This window comes from Pezoporus occidentalis, unplaced genomic scaffold (genome assembly GCF_034315485.1).
Source record: "Pezoporus occidentalis ecotype Australia unplaced genomic scaffold, CSIRO_AGI_Poc_V1 ctg5, whole genome shotgun sequence".
Taxonomy (NCBI): Eukaryota; Metazoa; Chordata; class Aves; order Psittaciformes; family Psittacidae; genus Pezoporus; species Pezoporus occidentalis.
In genome coordinates this window covers 12168413-12187926 of record NW_026915835.1, presented here as the reverse complement: position 1 = coordinate 12187926, position 19514 = coordinate 12168413, and the positions used below count along the sequence as shown (strand labels likewise).

At 39.6% G+C, this 19514-nt stretch overlaps 1 protein-coding gene across 1 annotated transcript; it reads left to right on the top strand.

The window, feature by feature from the left end:
• Positions 1-1388: 1388 nt before the first annotated feature.
• Positions 1389-9517, top strand: COMMD6 (COMM domain containing 6). The gene is made up of 7 exons (XM_062636905.1): positions 1389-1521; positions 2124-2182; positions 2738-2803; positions 2984-3060; positions 4101-4269; positions 5514-5666; positions 6741-9517. The coding sequence occupies exons 1-7, from the start codon at positions 1467-1469 to the stop codon at positions 6789-6791; spliced, it is 630 nt and encodes a 209-aa protein (XP_062492889.1). The 5' UTR covers positions 1389-1466; the 3' UTR covers positions 6792-9517.
• Positions 9518-19514: the final 9997 nt, after the last annotated feature.

The following is a 19514-nucleotide window of genomic DNA, read 5'->3' as shown; positions in this document are numbered from 1 at the left end:
TTGAAAATACGCAATTTTGAATGAGCCAGCACTACTGCATGGAAAGTTGTTTTACTTCTCAGTCACAGTTTTAAAATAGCTCATAGCATCATAGAATGGTTTGGGTTGGAAAGGACCTTAAGATCACCTAGTTCCAACCCCCCTGCCATGGGCAGGGACACCTCACACTAGACCATGTTCCCCAAGGCTCTGTCCAACCTGGCCCTGAGCACTGCCAGGGATGGGACATTTACCACTTCCTTGGGCAACCCATTCCAGCGCCTCACCACCCTCACAGTAAAGAGCTTCTTCCTTATATCCAATCTAAGCTTCCCCTGTTTAAGTTTGAACCCATTACCCCTTGTCCCTAATGAAGAGTCCCTCCCCAGCATCCCTGTAGGCCCCTTCAGATACTGGAAGGCTGCTATGAGGTCTCCACACAGCCTTCTCTTCTCCAGGCTGAACAGCCCCAACTTTCTCAGCCTTTCTTCATATGGGAGGTGCTAAGATTATAACATTTAAAAAAAAACACAAAACAAGAAAAAAAAAACACCCGAAAAAAAGAACAAATGTAAAACTGATTAATACAGAAATCTAAGAATACAAGAATATTTGCTCTTTTTTTTTTGAAAGTGAAACCAGGAAAGGATCAGTGCTGGTTTAGGGCTGTAGCAACACCCCAAACTAAATTTAACCAAGTTCTGTATAGAAAGTTTATTGAACATGGTTCTAGCTGTAGTTTTACTAAAAAAAAAAAAAACAAACAAAAAAAAAACAACCAAACCAAAAAAAAAACCCCCAAAACCAAAAAAAAGCAAAAACTATTTTCCCATAAAAAAAGTGAAGATCTACACAAATCACCCACAAACCACAGAGTTTATTTGCAGGTGTACAGGCTGGTTCCATAATGTACCCGTACCAAGTACAGTTCCTGTATGTATTCATACAAGTTCAATATACCAAGCATGCAGTGCGCACACAGCACAGCACGTGGTCTATGTACGGAAGACTACAGCAGGCACCAAGAAAACCCTGGCACCAGTTAACAGAAACCCAGCAAATAACTTGTTGCACAAACCAGATGTGATTTGAACCGCCATTTCCAGAAGCCTCTCACGGAGGACTCTCCCACTAGCACCACTTCCCAAGCACTGATAGAGCACAGCTTGCCTGAGGGGAGGCCCTCAGGGCCACCACCCGCGGATAGTCTTTTACAACCCACAGCTGCAGGCCCAGTAATCTCTTACAAGTCAGCGTTGGTTTTACTTGTATCTATTAATGTTGAGAAGGACAAAACCCACGATACACCACCCCACCTGACAGCACTCACACCCACCCAGCGCCGAGGTGGTGCATATGAGGAGGAAGGCGCACGCTCCCTACTCGTCAGCCAATAAGGGCGAAGCCTCTGGCTCTACCTCGTTCTGGTGTGTTCCGGAGCCAATCAGGGTGCTCAGCGTTGTGTGGCGGAGGTTGGGTTTTGGTGAATGAGCGGTGTCATGGCTGCCGTTTCCTCTGTGGTGCGGGCGTTGGAAGCGCTGGGTGAGGGGGGCCCTGGTGTGTGGGCGGGGGAGCTGAAGCGGTGTGTGAGGGGAGGGTATTGCGGCCCGTCGTGTGTGCGGGCGTTCCGGACTGCTAGCCTTTATTCTTGAAAGCTTAGCTGCGGAGCCGCCTCGCTCAGGGCCATGGGCCACCCGTTCCTAATAGGTCCTGGCGAAAGCTTCTGAGTGACGGGGGAGGGCTTTCCTGGGTTGCTCGCCGGCCGCCTCGGGGCTTGGCGGCCGGGAGGTGGCGTAGACGTACCAGCGTATCCTTAGGGAGAGCAGCGGTCTTGCACTGTGGGTGTCGGAGGGCAAACTGATGGTCTTGGTGCAGATATTGCTCAACGGGGTCGGAGGAATTAGGCGGAGCTGTCAAACCGTGCGACTGCATAGGACTGAAGTCTTAAGGAGTCTCTCTTCTTGGACTAGACTTGGGATGCTGAGCAGGTTGTGTTAACGTAATTCATGACAAACTCCCTTAAAGCTTTGCTGTGAAAGTAAATGTATGCATCGTGACTCGGGAATTCTTCAGGGAGGGGTTAGATTCATTGCTGTAACACTTTTAAGTATTTGTTTCTGATCGCTGTTGCTTGTGTTTTTTAGATGGTGGTGGTGCAGCAGATAAGATTAGTTTAATACCTCAAGACTTTTTTGCAGAGCTGGTAAGTAGGGCAATAAATTGGATGTGGAAAGAAACCTTTTGTTTAACCTCTTCTGGTTTTTTGACTGTTACAAAGGGGTTCTTATGTATGTGTTAGCTCAGATTTATGTGACTCAGGAAATGGACCGGTCCTGCTAAAAGCAATGGGATTGCTTTACATTTATGTTTTTATCATGGAAGACTTTTAAAAATGTATTTTTGTCTTTCATCTAAATGAGACATCAAGCTAGTTTGTTTAGAGAACATTCAGCTTGTTTACTGTGGTGTACAGGATGCCTGTTCAATTACTATGCAAATGATGTGTTAAGTAGGAATAGTTAGTGAGGCAGTAACTGGAATTCTTGACTGAATTTATTTGCTTTTCTTACTTCTGATACAGTTTTAATATCAGTCATTTCAACGACTTTTTTTCTTGAGTTCACATTTAAAGCAACCTTCTGTTGTGATCTTTGCATTAACCAGTTTTATTTTTGTTTTGTAGTCTCAAAGTATTCAAGCTATCTTTGTCTTGTATATTAAAATATGATTTAAGAATGTTTTCAAACTTTCTTTGCAGTGTGAACAAATAGTTCAACATCTGAACCATAAGATCCCTGGTGTAAATACAGCTGAACTGTGTCAGGTAAGTTTGGATACTAGCACTTACAAGCAATTATATTAGCTGTATATGCTGTAAAGGATAGATTTCCCAAGTCTTTTTTTTGTGTGTGTGTGGATATACAAGAGGTTTTTATTAAGGTATAATTAACTATTAAGGTATAATTTACTATTAATTGTAATTGTTTGAACATTCTGTTTCCAGAGAATTCAAACATCTGGGACTGACGTTGGTGTTGGTGACCTGGCAAAAATAGCTAACATTGTTTCACTTCTGTTTAGGTAAGCACAAAATAATTGACTTTGCCTCATGTCTTTTCTTTTTTTCTTTTTTTTCCCCCTCCACCCCAACTTAATAGTGGCATTAAGAAGTGACATCAAATATGGGTATAAAAGAACTGATTTGGGAAAAGGGCAAACATTTGTAATTCTCAGTACACAAAGAAAGAACTTCTGGCCTTAGCTTATATTCTTAAAAATATGTAGTTACTTAATATATTGTCTCACTTTTTTTTTAAAGAGAGAAAATTGTTCTATGATCCCGTTTGCAAGCTTTAGAACTACTGGCAAAACAAGAGTAAGCTAAGTCAGCTAGGCCTTTGTAAGGTTAATATAACTGAAGAAACCGTACCAGTAGAAATCCAACATACTACTTTTTTCCTTCTATAAAATATAAAGCCTTAAATTATGTTAGACCATGCTACTTGAAGGACCAACTCTTTTCCTCTTTTATTAATCCCTCTTGAGGAGTGGATCTGCATGATCAAATCTTGGCTGGGATTTTTATGTTTTTTTAACCTGTTTCTGTAGAGGTAGTTGAGTGGCAGTTTTCCTCTAGATGTGCTACCTTTTCAGTTGAGGGTTTGTGTCATTTGATTTCCCTTAGTACCAATTATACCATTACCTAGAAGTTCTTACTTGCCTTTGATGCTTAAATTACCTCTCCTAAATGTTTAATTAGAAAGTGCCTTGTTTCTAAAGTAATAACATTTTTTAACTGCTCTGTGTGCACAGTTTTCACTAATCATTCCCTTTCTCAGTTGCAGCAGCACTTTGAGGTTGTGATCATTTTTGTTTTAATGTTGCATATTGTGCAAGCCCTCCAAAGCTTGGTTTCTGCATGTTAAGTTCATGTTTTTTGCATGTGTATCTGTAAGAACAGTAAAGTATTCTGGGGAAAAAAATATGATAGGGTATCTAATAATTGTAAAATGTATAGACACATAAGGCAGGAATAAATTGACTATTTGGCATGAAGTGAGATGTTTTATTAAATTTGTGGAGAGTGAAATTGATGTGGTGTTCTTTGGATATACCTATAGCATAGCAGCCAGAAACAATCTCTCTGCAGAAGAACTCGTCACCACCTTGGGCAATGCAGTCAGTGCGCTGCCGAAACATGCGCTTCAGGTTATTCGTCATGTGTGGAATGAGCATGGCAAATCCATTAGTGTGTCAGAAGATGCAGGAAATATGGCCACGGTGGGGCAGGTAACTAAATGACACAGTGCAGCTGAGCTATTAACTTTACAGATGTGTCAATGCTATGTTGTGTGTATTGTATTGTCAAGGACGTGGTAGTATCTTGACTGCTAAAAGCTTTCATTCATACATACATATATACACATATATATATTTATGTTCATGTATGTTGCTAAATGCCTACCCAGATAAATGAGGTTATTATAAAATAAAGGTTGGCTATGCTGACCAGTTTTCTAACACTGTTGCTTGTACAATAAAGTTACTTTTTATACCTCTTTAAAAATTAGCTTTCATAGTACTACTGGGGAAGGTGAGTGGCAGCCAGTGTGGCAGTCTGTTGTTTTGGCTGCTTGTGTAAATCTGTTTTAATTTTAATTGTTCTTTTGAGTTGATAACATCGGCATTTGATTGTTTTATTCTTATAAATAAGAATATTTATTTTTAAGTCTCCTTAAGTAAGTTTAATTTTTTTTTAAAGGTAACTTTCTATCAAATTACAGCATTCCTTTTTTTCCCCCTTTTTGAAAAAACTGGAGTGTATTTGCACTTTAACATCTTTTTTTCTAACAGTTAAGAGTACAGAATTAGGGAAAAAAATATTTTGTCTGAATTTTAGTAGTAAGCTTTTCTGAAGGGTCCCTTCACTTTATGCCAGTTCTGCCTATCATAAAAGGTTAAAAATGGTAACTTACCTGCCTGAAATGTTTTTATAATGTACTTTGATTTATCTAAAATTAACTTACAAAATGCCTTAATTTTTTTTCTCCACTAGTGCTGTTATAAAATTTTTTGTGTACTATCTGAGGTTTTGCTCATGTTGCCACTTGATTTAGAAACATCTAAAAAAAAAAAAAAACCAAAAAACAAAAACCCCACAAAAACCAAAACACACAGAGGAAAAAAAAACCCACAAAACAAACAGACAAAAAAAACAAAGAAAAAAAACTAGAAAAACGTGCATGGTATACAAGCCAGGTGAACTCTATGGCTCAAGGTCCTCTTACTAGAATTTAGAATGTACTTGACTACTGACAGTACTTGAATAAGGAAAATAGATTTAGTGAAGGAACTTACTGCTTTTTTTGTCAGTATTAAAAGGATGTTTTTTGTATTTGCAGTAATATCTGAATGTGTATGTTTCCCATTTGTATTTAAGCTCTAGATGTTCTATATTGTCTGGAAAAAATCCATCTGACAGAATAGCAGTGGTAGGTTAGATCTTTCTTTACATTTATTTTATTTTTTTATAGTTTGTAGATATTAAATGGAAACTGGGAGTTGCAATGAGCTCTGACACATGCAGGTCTCTGAAGTATCCTTATGTTACAGTGACGCTAACAGTGGCAGACCCTTCAGGACAACTAACAGACAAAACTTTTGAAATGACTATCCCCCAGTTCAAGGTCTGTAATCAGTGTTGTTTGAATCAGTCACGTTCTTGTGAAAGAGCAGCTGTATATCTTCATGTGTATGGTGGTGGTGATAATTTACTAATACTGTCTTACAAAGATGAAGCATTAAACCATCTGAAACACTAAAGCTAAATACTTATTTCATAGCATTTAGTTTTATGTCACTTATTCAGAAATATTAATTTAGCAGTAATTAATCTGTTCTTTTATGAATAAGCTAACAACTGAAGACATAGACACTTGGATCTTTCTTGTCAGCTGTCGCTCTACCTTATGAAAAATGGATAGAACATTTTAAATCTAGGGGACTGTTCCCCAACCTCACGATCTAAAACTTGGGTTAAGTCTAACACTTGCTAATGATGAGGAATGGAGGTCAGTCTGCTTTGTCACCACTGGCTTTTAACTGCTATGCCTTCATCTATTAACTTATCTAACTGATTTTTGCATAATTGTGGCACTTGTCATTCCTGTTTAAAGGGCAAATACAAAACTTAGAATCTTGCACAAGTTTGCAAACAAATCCTTGGAGTTGGACTGGCAGAAATTTGAGAAGGATATTCTGAATCCTTAGGTGTTGTGAAATACTAATTCTGGTTGAAAAATACTCAGTAATTTGGTGCTCAACTGCTGTAAGAAATGGACTCTATACTTGATAATCCTGGATTATTTCAGCAGGGAATATTTGTAAGAAAAGGTTTTTTGGTGGTGGTCATCTTGTTTTTTTGTGCAGTTTTGTTTGGTTGTTTATTTTGGGTTTTCTGGGTTTGTTTTTTTTTTTGTGGTGAGCAAGCTACTTTGTTTTTCTTAGCCGATTTTCCTATTAATAGGCAAATCAATGCAAATGAGGCCTCACCTGTGTAGATTTAATAGTAAATGTATCAAAACACCAACCAGCCCACAAAAAGTAAAGCAGAAACTTCCAGTTCAAGCTGCAAATTCTAACTGGAGGAAAGAGGGAATGTGAGAAATGTGGATTGTGATTTTTGTCTAACATGCTAGTCTTAACTACAGTTTGTGCTTTTCTTCAAGCAACTGAAATTTATCTTACTTCTTGCTTTTTAGAACTTCCTCAGACAGTTCAAGGAAATGGCAGCTGTTCTTGAAACAGTTTGAAGAGAACTTCTATTTGCACTGAAATTTTGGACAGACTTAGATCAGGCAAACTTTCCATTTTGCACAGGGAATAAAGTGCCATTGTTCAGCAAGGTATGTATCCTTGTCTCTTCAGCAGGTATTTTTCAGCATCATCCTTGCATTGCTGTGAAGATTTCTTCACTTTTGAATACTTGAAGCAACTCTGCAGTATTTGTGAAAATGTGTTCAGCTTTGTTCATTCTGGTAGACAAAAGATCAGGATGCGTATGGAGAAACTTCACTGTAGACTTTCTAATATCCAACAATAAGAAACTACACATTGAACTCTGGAATGCAGAAAGACACCAGAAAATGTTGACTGGGAAGATGCTGAGAGAAGTGTAAATGCAGTGTTAACACTTGTCTATAAAATCGAGGTGCGCTTTGACTCAACAGTAATATTAAGTATAAGGAGTATATGAAGTTACATGTAACAAGCATACAGTTACTGTTGAAGAATAGCAATGTCAAGTAGATAGTTGCAGGTATTTGCAGATCTGGATTTCAGTCTTTTTTTAATAACTGTAGTAGTTGTCTTTAATAGCGTATTTATTTCAAATACTTATTTCCCATCACCTGTGCTTGTAAAAACTGAGTTAATGCAGTAAGCTTTTCTGGAGACCCAAAATTTATTCTCTGAAATGAAGCTCACAGGCTAATTTTAAATAAAGGTAGAAAGGTGAATTCAATTCAGAAGCATTTAAATATATTTTTGCCTTTGCGTTTAATCCAGCTCTAATCTGTGACATTCTGCTTGATGCTTTGATTAGCAGTCTGCTTTATTATAAAGTTAGAATATTGATATAGTTGCCTCACTTCAGGCTCTGAACTGGAAAAGTAAAGAGGAAACATGAAAATTCAGGCTGGAGCGTTAGCCAAGCATGTCAGAGAAAGGAGCATGCTAAAAGTCAGCAAGACTTCTTCTGTTGTGTGGCAGGAGTCCATTGGGCTGTGGTGTTCTCGGAGAATGTCCTGACCAACAACATTTTTACTTTGAGTCTGAAGAACGGGGGCATTTCCAAAGGGGGAGTGATAAATCCAATGTGTTTGAATGCTCTTTTGTTATTGTTGTTCTAGTCCTTTTTTTTTTTTTTCCCCCCCTTTCTTTCCTCTTGTTTCCCATATACAAAACACAAATTGCAAACATAGTGGGATGTAATAAAAACAGTTCTTTCACATTTTGAGATGTGGTGTGGTGTAGTAGAGCAGAGCAGGTAACTATGAAGAGAGGCAATTCGTACTGATAAGCAGACTGAAATTTATGCTGCAGAGTGGTAGAAACTGAGAACCAGTTTTGCAAGGACGGATCCTCAAGGGATTTCAGGCTCCCTTAAATGAGAACATGTACCTTTCTAAAGACTTTTTTCTTTCTTTTTTTTTTCTTTGTCTTTTATTATTAACTTTTTCTAGAAGCTGGCTGAAACCCGTTGGCACAGGTTATGCGTGTCTTTGTGTCATGAAAATAAATGGCACCACACTGCATGCTGTGTTACTGCAGTCTTTTCAACAGATGCACCACCACTGTCTGGGCATTATGCATGGTGCATAAAAACAGTACTTTGAGTTGCTTCAAAGCCCAAATCAGTGAGAAAGTGTTGGCTTTAACAGGAGATAGTGAAGGCTGTGGCTGTTGGTTTGGATGATACTTTCTTTGTGCTGCTGAAGTCTGAGGTGTTTGCTTTGTGGCTGGAGAGAACAGGTTGCTCTTTTCTGGAATCCTCTCAGTGGAATGTCACAAAATGGTCTTGGGAACAGGCTTCCCATTTGCGTTTTTCCTTTCCTGTCTTCAAGGGCTCAGGACTGAACACAGTGCTAAAAGAAGCCTCTAGGTATATGGAAAAGTAGTGTGAGCAGCTGATTTATTTTTTATTGTTAATTTGCAGAAGTCAGAGTGCAGGGCTGTTAGAACTGGAAAGCATTGTCATGCTTTGGCCTAGTGAATTAATTGGTTTACATTAATGCAAGAGTTCCAGAAAAAGAATACTTTTTTTTTTTTTTTAAGTAAAGCTGGAGCCTTAAAAATACTTTGCATGTGTTCTAATGCACTCAAGTTCTTCATATAGCTGGAATTATTTGTGCCTTCATAGGAACTGGATGGAAGAGAAGATTTAATTGTATCTTACAGCAATTTAGTAGATGCTAGAAGGTAATGAGGAAACTTCAAGTTACCATTTTACCTTCATCCATCACCAAGAGGAGAAAGTTGGCAGCCTTTCAAGAATCTTATATTTTGTCAAGTCAGATGTTCTAGATGTATTAGTGAATATTTTTGAAATGTCCCTGAACTCCAGCATGTTGTAACTGTGGCTGGAAGATGCCTGGACATGTGTGCTATACCAGTTTACTGCCTGAGAATTTTCAGAGGCATTTATGGATAGCTAGGAGATGTGATTAAAAGTTGGACATGTACTCAGACTTCTGAGATTTGTCCTGATCACCATCAGTTGAAATTGCTATACTGAGTAATGGAAGAATTAAGTACTTTATTAATAAAACCAAACTAAAACCCTAACATTTTTCAGGGTAGCCATATTAACATGTTCAAACAAACAGCTAAATTGTTTGTCTGTATGTGCAGAAACCAGGCGTCTTCAGAGAGAATCAGGAGTCCTTGTGTGTTTCGAACTCTACTTGTTGATTGATATGAAGTTGTATAACATTAATATTTTTGTAAGCTCATTAAACATACAGGTAACAAAGGTGAAGATGGTCTGTATTTTGTTCTGAGCTGACTGCATGAAAGTTTGTCTCATAAATACTATAATGGGTAAAGTTCAGGACTGAACTAAACTTCTTTCCTCACTAAATTAGGATGAAGTTCAGACATTTGCAGTCTTTCTTTGTGCTAGGGTACCAAAGAATAACTGCAGGCTGCAAGGAATGTTTGTATCAATTACAGGTGACAAAATGTACTGAACCAGGAAAAGACAGAAGAAATTCATGACATTTTGCAGGAAACTGCATACAAGTGCTTTTCTTTCCTTCACTGTCTTTAGGAGATAAGTAAAAACTACTTCTTTTCAACATTTACCTGGAACAGAGCAAGAGGAATGAAGGTGGAGGGGGGTCTTGTACAGTAAACAACCCCAGGGGAGGGAATAATGAAGGAACCTCCTGATAGCAGCAATCCGTCATCTTCATCACATGACCTTTTCTATTCTGCCTTATTTGCATTCATTTCAAACATACTGGCCCACTTGCAGAAAGCTGATTTGTAGAAAAATGGATAAAAGTCCAGAGGAAGAGTGCAAAAAATGGCTGTAGTCATGTCTGTGTGCTAGTGTTTTACATATTTAGCTTCTGCATGCTTTGGCCTAGTCATGGCCACAGTGTAAAAGTATGTTTCTGTTCCTGCTTCCACAAAATTGTACTGCCTTTCTTTAGCAACATTTAAAAGGCATATAACCTGCAAGCTTTTTTTTTTTTTTTAACCCTCTTTTCAAGCCTTTGCACTCAATCTTAACTGTGGGTGTAATGAGAAGGTAATTGTAGCTCCATTGCAGAGGCATGCAGGGTTCTTCTGCTTAGCCCTTGGGGGTACTAAAACAACGCACAAAGTATGAAAGTCTTTTAATCTACCTGCAGCAAAAACTGCCCTGGCTCTGAAAAACCTTTGCAACAGGGGGAGGGACTTCAAATTCAGCAGCCTATGGCCTATCCCATACCCTGTGGTCGATCATGGTAGTGCTTGTTTCTGAGACAGATTTTTAGTAAAGCATCGGTTGGGCTGCTGGCTTACTGGGCATTCACTCAACTAGCAAGTTGAATCTGTGCAGGTCAGTACATGACATAACAAATGCCTCAACGTGGTTTCAGCTTGTATGGTATGCTGCTACATGCTTCCTAAGGCTTGGTCACCTGATAAATGACTGCTTTTGCTTGTCACTGGGCAATTTTAGCCAAACTTTTCCTTTACATTTTGCTTCTACCATACAGCACTGTCCATATGTACTCGTTTAGTTACACTTTTGTGTTTGAGTTGCATGAGGAAGCGTGCATGTTAAAGGGATGGTCCCCATACCTAGTCCTGGATGCATTGAAAGACTTTCAAACTCTTGTTTCCAAGGCTTTTCTGGGGGAAGGTGTTAAAGCACCTGCCATTTGAACTGAAATTACTGGGATATGTCTTTTAATTACTTATAAGATTGTGTCATTGAGAAAGTAAGGAAGCTTAGATTCCTGATATTCTCTGTGAAGGCTAATTTTAATGTTCCCTCTGGGTTCCTTCTACTACATTTTCCTCTTAGGGCTAATGAACAGTCTAGCTTCCCTAGCTTCAGAACCATTTCTGTTCGGTATGTGTAGGTGCCATACTCTGTTAGTGTTTACGTTACAAATACTGTTAGATTTGTGAACTGGGAATTTCAGTGTTGGTTTCAGAATCAGAATTATAAACTCATAAAATGATTTGAATTGGAAGGGGCCTGAAAAATCATCTAGTTAAAACTGCCTGCCATGGGCATGACACCTTCTGATAAACCAGGTTGCTCAAAGCCCCATCCAGCTTGGCCTTGAACACTGCCAGGCATGGGGCATCCACAACTTCTGTGGGCAACCTGTGCCAGTGCCTCACCACCCTCACATGGAAGAACTTCTTAATATCTAATCTAAGTTTACCTCTTTCGGTTTCAAGTCATTCCCCCTTGTCCTATCACTACAGACCCTTGCAAAAAGTCCATCTCCAGCTTTCTTGCCAGTCCCTTTAGGCACTGGAAGGCTGCTCTGTGGTCTCCCCTGAGCCTTCTCTTCTCAAGGCTGACCAAGCCCAAATCTCTCAGCCTTGTCTTCATAGGGGAGGTGCTCCAGCCCTCTGATCATCTTCACGTACTGAGTTTTGGGACAGTAAGTTTTAGTATACATATTAAAAAAGTTTTTTAATTTCATATATTAAATTCCTGTGCTGTATAGCATTTGGAGAGGAATTTCTGATGGCTTCAGTCACCAGGTGGCAGTGCTTCATACAGCCTTCATAAAGGGTGATCCTCTGAGAGTGTCTGACAATAAAATAAGGACTTTCAGTTTTCTACCCTAGGTGGCTTGTATCTGGAACTGTACACATTCATGTAGCCATAACTTACATGTTCTTACATTGTAGGGAAAAACTGTAACTTGAAAAATCATGGCAGTCAGGTGAAGTTCCCGACAACTGGAAAAAGGGAAATATAGCCCCCATTTTCAAGAAGGAGAAAATGGATGACCCAGGGAATTACAGACCAGTCAGTTTCACCTCCGTGCCTGGCAAAATCTTGGAGCAGATTCTCCTGGAAGGCATGTGAAGGCACATGAAAATCAACAAAGTGCTTGGTGACAGCCAGCATGGCTTCACTAAGGGGAAATCCTGCCTGACCAATTTGGTGGCCTTCTATGATGGGGCTACGGAACTGATGGACAGGGGTAGAGCAGTTGATGTCATCTACCTGGACCAGTGTTCGACACTGTCCCATGTGACATTCTTGTCTCTAAATTGGAGAGACATCAGTTGGATAGGTGGACCACTCGGTGGATAAAGAACTGGCTGGATGGCTGCACGCAAAGAGTTGTGGTCAATGACTCAATGTCCAGCTGGAGATCAGTAACGAGTGGTGTCCCTCCGGGATTGGTGTTGGGACTGGTCTTGAACTTCAACATCTTTGTCGGTGACATGGACAGTGGGATTGAGTGCACCCTCAGCAAGTTTGCTGATGACACTAAGCTGTGTGGTTTGGTTGATACCCTGGAGGGAAGGAATGCCATCCAGAGGGACCTTGACATGCTTGTGAGGTGGGCTGATGCCAACTTCAGGAGGTTTAACCATGCTATTATGAAGTTTAACCATGCCAAGTGCACACCTGCATTGGGACAGTCCCAGGCAGCTACAGGTTGGGCAGAGAAGAGATTCAGAGCAGCCCTGTGGAGAAGGACTTGGGCGTGTTGGTCGATGAGAAAATGAACATGAGCCGGCTTCAGTGTGTGCCTGCAGCCCAGAAAGCCAACCGTATCCTGGGCTGCATCAAAAGGAGCGTGACCAGCAGGTTGAAGGAGGTGATCCTGCCGCTCTACTCTGCATTCTTGAGACCTCACCTGGAGTATTGTGTGCAGTTCTGGTATTCTCAACGTGAAAAGGACATGGAACTGTGAGAACAAGTCCAGAGGAGGGCCACGAGGATGATCAGGGGACTGGAGCACCTCCTGTATGAAGACAGGCTGAGGAAGTTGGGGCTGTTCAGCCTGGAGAAGAGAAGGCTGTGTGGAGACCTCATAGCAGCCTTCCAGTATCTGAAGGGGGCCTGTAAGGATGCTGAGGAGGGACTCTTCATTAGAGACTGTAGTGATAGGACAAGGGGTAATGGGTTAAAACTTAAACAGGGGAAGTTTAGTTTAGATACAAGGAAGAAGTTCTTTACTGTGAGGGTGGTGAGGCACTGGAATAGGTTGCCCAGGGAAGCTGTGAATGCTCCATCCCTGGTGGTGGTCAAGGCCAGGTTGGACAGAGCCTTGGGGGGCATGGTTTAGTGTGAGGTGCCCCTGCCCATGGCAGGGGGTTTGGAACTTGATGATCTTTAGATCCTTTCCAACCCTAACTATCCTATGATTCTAACTTCTGTGTTAATTATTAAAAAGAGCATAAAGATTTCTTAACATTCAGCATTTTAATGATAACAATATGTATCATACACTGTATATTCACTGTATCTTAAAATAGTTACTTAATTATACTAACATTTCTGCATTATGACTTGCTGTTTAAATAGTATCATGTTACAGTTCTGTTGGGGCCTATCCTTGATTTACATTTTTTTTCCCATTTATGTATCTCTCAAGTAGGTTTTTCTAGAGCTGTATCTTGTTCATAGAACAAGTATTTGAATTTCTCTAGCCAAGGTTCTAATGCAATTTAACCACTCTAAAATCCTTCTTCCATATTTTGTTTTGCAGCCAGTTTTCAGTGGTTATGTCACACTTAAGAATACACTTCTCTGCCACTGAAAGTGGCCCAGTAGCTTAATTCTCCTGTGAAGTACCTCTGAATCTGAAAAATAATATTCCAGTGTTCTGCAACTGAAGTTGCAAAGAATTATTCTGTTCCCCAAGAATGTCATCACTGCTGTGTCTTAGGCCATTTACAGTTGTTTTAAAAGAAAATACTCATCTGAGAGAGTGGCCAAATGAAAGCAAGACAAGCTTCTTTCCCAGTGATGCTTCTGAACTGGCAAGTACTGGATGCTGCAAGCAGACATGGAGTTTGAGAAGGACACCGAAGTATACATTTAAAATGAGTAGAATAGGAGTGTGGTGCACAAAACACGGGTGTGCTGTATGATGCTTCTCACAGATGGCAATGTTGAAAGACGAGATGCTCAGTAGTCAACAGAGTCAAGACAACAGATGTCGGTTTACCTAGGAAAGAGTCAAGGACAACGAGACAGAGGATTATGTGGTTCCCATCTGTTCTTTTTCTTTTTTTTCTGGCAGCTACACTGGCACCATTCCTGGTATTGTGTTGGGACAAGTGCCCTGTTGTTCATGTTAAGCTGTACCTTCTCCTACAAGAGGTACAGTACTGAGTGGTGAAGTTGCAATACCATTTTAATAGTGATACACTGTTGAAGTCTAATAGTATTTTAGTGGGAGGTGTCCCTGCCCATGGCAGGGGGTTGGAACTAGATGATCTTAAGGTCCTTTCCAACCCTAACTATTCCATGATTCTATTTTCCTATTCCTCTTGAACAGATACAGTTTGTTACTTTGAAGTACTCTTGCTTTCCAAGGCATTTCTCTTCCATGTTATTTCTGCACTCCACTATGCTGTCTGCTAACCTTTCTAGCCTGTGGTTCATCCTTTGTAATAATATATTTGTGGAATAATATAAAGATGTTACTTATAGCTTTGGCAATGACCAAAACTTCTGTCATGATTTCCACTGCTAGAGGGTTGGAGGGGACCAGAATCCTTTCCAAACCACACAATGAGGTGGAGATGGTGGGCACTGTCAGAGAGAGAAGAAGGCTCCAGCAGCTGCGGTACTCTTCTTTTTTTGGTATGTTACTGCAGTAGTCAAGGAATAGTAGGGAAGTAAATGTCTCCTTTATATAAAAGGAGAACTAATTGGGAATGTGGAAATTCTTGAGGAAGAAGTTCTTTTATCTTCTGGAATAACTAGCTTTGCAACTGGCCTGAGCTGCTAACAGCCACCAGACTCTATTATCTCAGCAATAGGGATTTTAGTGAGCTGATGTGATGTCCTTCTTTTGGGGAAAAACCTTAAAAAAACAGGACTGGAGATTACAACCTATTTTTAAACAAAAAGCATTGTTGTTCTTTACTGGATTAAGAGTCTGCTGTGCCAGAAAGTTTGAAAGGATGACTGTTAAATGTCAAAAGAGCAAAAAAGAATTTTTCCACAATCAAGTGCTGCTTTGAAGAGAAACAGAAAATTCATTGAATTCTTGCATCTTAATCAGTGCTACATTAAATTGAATAATGGTACATTGAACAGAGATGTGAAACGTGGTGGTTTGCCTTAAGTTCTAGAGATGTTTATGAAATTTCTAGCTAGGGATTATTCTCTTAAAAACTTTGCTCACTCCAGTTCACCTAAATCTGTTTTGGAGTGGTTCTTATTTGGCAGAACAAATTCTAATCTGTCATTATGATCAAAAAAGATTAGTGCTATTTGGGAAGAAAAAAAGCCCCAAACCACCCGGCCCCCATCAAATTTTTCATCCTTTTTATTGTGGACAAATTGCAGTGAGTGTCTCCTGATATTGGTGTGCCTCTACAAGGCTTCTTATGTCTTACTCAAACCTTTGTAATTGTATTTTAAACTATAATGACCTCTGTACATCCTGCAAAAGATATGGTTTTCATTCTTTCTAGCGATGTTTTAACATACTCAATAGAGGAGGCACCAGAGATTCTCTAGCAGCTAAACTTTAAAACCTTGATAATATGCCCGGTCTACGGAACTTCCTTTCTAATACTTCAGTTATATTTCCAAAAGTTAATTTGTTAGTCTTCAAATAAGACTGGATAGTTTCATAAAATGTTTTCTAAAGACAATCTGAGAGTAAAATAAAAATTTACTAGTTAAATTTAATGCAAATACAGTAGTGGACCTTGAAATCCCAGAGTTGAGTGACAGCATTCTTAGAAAAGCAATAGGAAGAGAAGCAATTCCAGCTACAGGGCATATTATGGAAATAAAGTGCTCTAGTCCAAGGTGATTAAAGTTATGCATAAAGTCAAGTCTACAGCTCCTCTAATAACTTAATATTTTTTTCTGCAATTAAAATTGTGATTAGAAAGCTTAAGGGGGTGGATAATTACTAGCCATTAACAGTCTGATCTTGTGAGTTGCTGAGGTCTTTCTGCTCCTTAAGAAATTACTGAGAACTGTGGATTGCAGGTTTAAATCCTTTAACACTGAATATGAACTGATGATCCAGATATGATACATGAAATGGCTGCTATGGTGCAGCATATATTATCAGTATACATCATTAAGGCATTCTCTTAATGAACAAAACATACTTCCTTTAATAAACAGGAGGGAAAAAAATATCTTTACATGTAGTACTCCACTGACAAACATATGGAATCCAAAATGTTCAGAGGCATTTACTTATATTTAGCTAACTAATTATCACTTGGTCACTTCAATAATAAACCTTATTTCAATTAGATTTTGCATCTAATGGCTGTTTAGTCAACAGAAATCAATGGAAGGTTATCAACAACTCAAAAAAGCCTGACTGGGAATGCTGTCGGTTTTATTTGATCAGCTGAGCATGTATTTGCTGCACATGCTGTGGTAATTATTGAGCAGAGTACTTTATGTACTTCAGATCTTCCAATATAGTTTTCATTTTGAATTTTACAATTTATTTTAAGAAGCTTGGCTTATAATTAAAAAAAAGAGGGATTTTTAAAATAATTGTGTCCTCTCATCAGAGGCTTTGTCTGTCATGTCTCTGCATTGGTACTGCATTTATACTTCTATTTGGGATGACCTGGAGAGAAACCACTCTTTCATCAAGAACAGACATGTATTGTCAAAGCTTTCTGGATAAGGACTATGGAAAGTTGCTTCCTTCTCTATCCCAAAGTTTCTGCTTCCCATTAACTGAGCTGTTAGGATTATATAATTCAGGCTAATTCCTAACTATACTGTGCAAAGAATTAAGAGGATGATATTTTTGTTACCGTTACAGTTTTCAACATTAGGGGAGAAATAGCATGAGGAGCATGTCAGAGGTCACAGGCAAAAGAATACTGTGCTCAATATGAGAGAAATTAGGAAGTTTTAACTTAAAGATGCATGAAATCTTGCAACTGAAAAGAAGTGAGAAAAGGGGACCAATCAAGAAGAAAAGTTCTCTAACTAAAGGACTGAGTTTCTAATGAAGCAGTATTAATGAGATGGGCGGATAAAAGGTGGTAGGCAGATTAAAGGATAAGAAAGAAATGATGAAGTAAGTGGATAAAGATAACAGCTAAGAAGGATTACTGTGCAGAATTGGTTCAGAGAGGCATAAAAAGCTGAAGCAAGAAGAGTAACTTTGGATTAACATCTGAGAATTTGATTTTGAAGGTGGTTAAAATATTAGTGGTAGAGTTCATATGGATTAAGTTTGTCTTACAAGAAATTTGTATAACGAGTAATGAGGTCAAAATAACCAGATCTCATACCATATTAAACAAATCACCCAACTGATGGAGATACCAAACAGCTTTATGGAAGTGGCACAAGAGTGACAATGTAAGAATTTCAGATTCATTTAACACACTTTGTTCCTTGCAGTTCTACTCGCCAAAATAATTTTCAAATGTTGAAGTGCATCCTTAGCAGCTGAAAACAGAGCTCTGTAGCATCTTCAAGTGAAGGCTTCCATTTGAACAATGTGAGAACATCAGTGGGTTTGTGGTTGCTTAAAAGAATTAATGGGGCTTTGAGTAACCTAGTCTAGTGGAAGGTGTTCCTGCCCATGGCAGGGGGGTTGAAACTAGATGAACTTTAAGGTCCCTTCCAACCCAAACCACTTTATGATTCTATGAGTTTCAGCCTCTTTTTTGGTATTTTAAAAAATGTGTTCACATGAATGCTTTCACATTTCATAATTATTATTTATTATTTGTATTGCCATAGCACCTAAAAACGTAGGTAGTTGTCTGCAACCTGGTTTTGGTAGGTGGTATAAAACATAATACAAAATGATCTAATAGCCTCTGAGAGGGCATTTGTAAGTAGCTGAAGCAATTCAGGATATTGCAGCCTCCCCCTTAGGCTGCTTCGTTAGAGCCATTTCATGATCAGCCTGTGTAAAATCATCACAACAGAATGTCTGAGGTGGTTTTGCTGCTGCTTTAGTGCAAGCCCAGTGTTCAATTCACTTCCCTGGTAGTTTACATCAGTCTTTGTGCTCAAGTGACTGCATTTAAGCTTCATGCTCTGGATGGAATCATCTAACCAACCGTTCCCAAAAGCAGTGAGCACTCTCACTGCCCTCTTCACCCGCTTCCTTCATGCCAGCAGCAGTATCTGTATGAGTGCTGTCAGTTCAATGAGAGGCAGCTCGAAGAACTGAACTGGCATAAACCTAACAGTCCATTGCAGCATTAAACTGGTGCCAGTGCTACAGTGCCAGGGCCCAAAATGTCGAGTAGTGTTCCCAGCTAAAGGGTTAATGCTCACTGTGCAGACTGAGGAATGAGAAACTTTTAGATTTGTGATAACAAAAAAAAACCAACAAACTGGCCTTTATTATTTTGACTACCCCAGTTGTAAAATCTACTGTACAACAATGCAGTTCAGATGTTAAAAGTGGCTGAAAACAGCTTGGGAAAGCAATTGCATTCTGACTTTGACTTGTACAATTGTAGCAGATATTAAAGCTGGTGTCCAGCCTATGTGAGACATCCTGTGTTAGCTGTCCCATTCTAAGAATGGATCATCATAGAATGCTGTGGGAGGAGGTGTGTTTGAGGCTTTTCCAAGTCAGAACACGAAAACTGAAGATTACAACTGGTAACCAAAACGCACAGACCAGATGATTGAACTGGGAAAAAGAAGAGCAAAACACTTTGCTCAGGAAATGAGGACAGTTGTTTGTAACACTATTAAAATATTGATGACAGGTTTTATGTCAGTTCAGACTACTGAAGGTTGATAGCTGCTGTGCTATATGATCCCTCCCTGCCCAAATCTAGCAAGTAGCCCTGTTACACCGCATAGCTCCTCAGCTCAAACTGCAGACCTTTTTCTTCTTTCCCTATGCCAGGATAAATCAGGGTTGACATAATAGCATATTACTGGGAATTACCACCGCTATTGCTACAGATGTAAACACAAGGACAGTCACCAAACCGGACAACTGCAAAATGGATACAGATGCTGTACGAACGGGAAAAGCCTTGCCCAGAAAGTATTCTCAGGTAGAGGAAACTAGTTACTAGCATCTACAGTAGGTGGCGGATTTTTCGTTGTCAAGAACTGTTATCGCGATAGCGAGGAAAAAAACCCACCACAAACCGCAACTGAAAACTGAAGCAGGAAAAAGAAACCGGAAAAAAAAAAAATAAAAATCAGGCTTAATTAAACTCTGTTTTGACGGTGACTCGGCAGGAAGGCGCTGCTGCAACTGCATCCCTAGCAGTACCTCCACCCGTTTGCGGCACGGCACGGCAGAAGCCGACGGGAGGAGAGGTAGCGGCGGGATCAGAGC

Coding starts and splice junctions, on each gene's coding strand:
- COMMD6 (XM_062636905.1), top strand. CDS start 1,467: ATGAGCGGTGTCATGGCTGCCGTTTCCTCTGTGGTGCGGGCGTTGGAA. Junction 2,804..2,983: donor ATACAGCTGAACTGTGTCAG/GTAAGTTTGGAT, acceptor TTCTGTTTCCAG/AGAATTCAAACATCTGGGAC. Junction 4,270..5,513: donor ATATGGCCACGGTGGGGCAG/GTAACTAAATGA, acceptor ATTTTTTTATAG/TTTGTAGATATTAAATGGAA.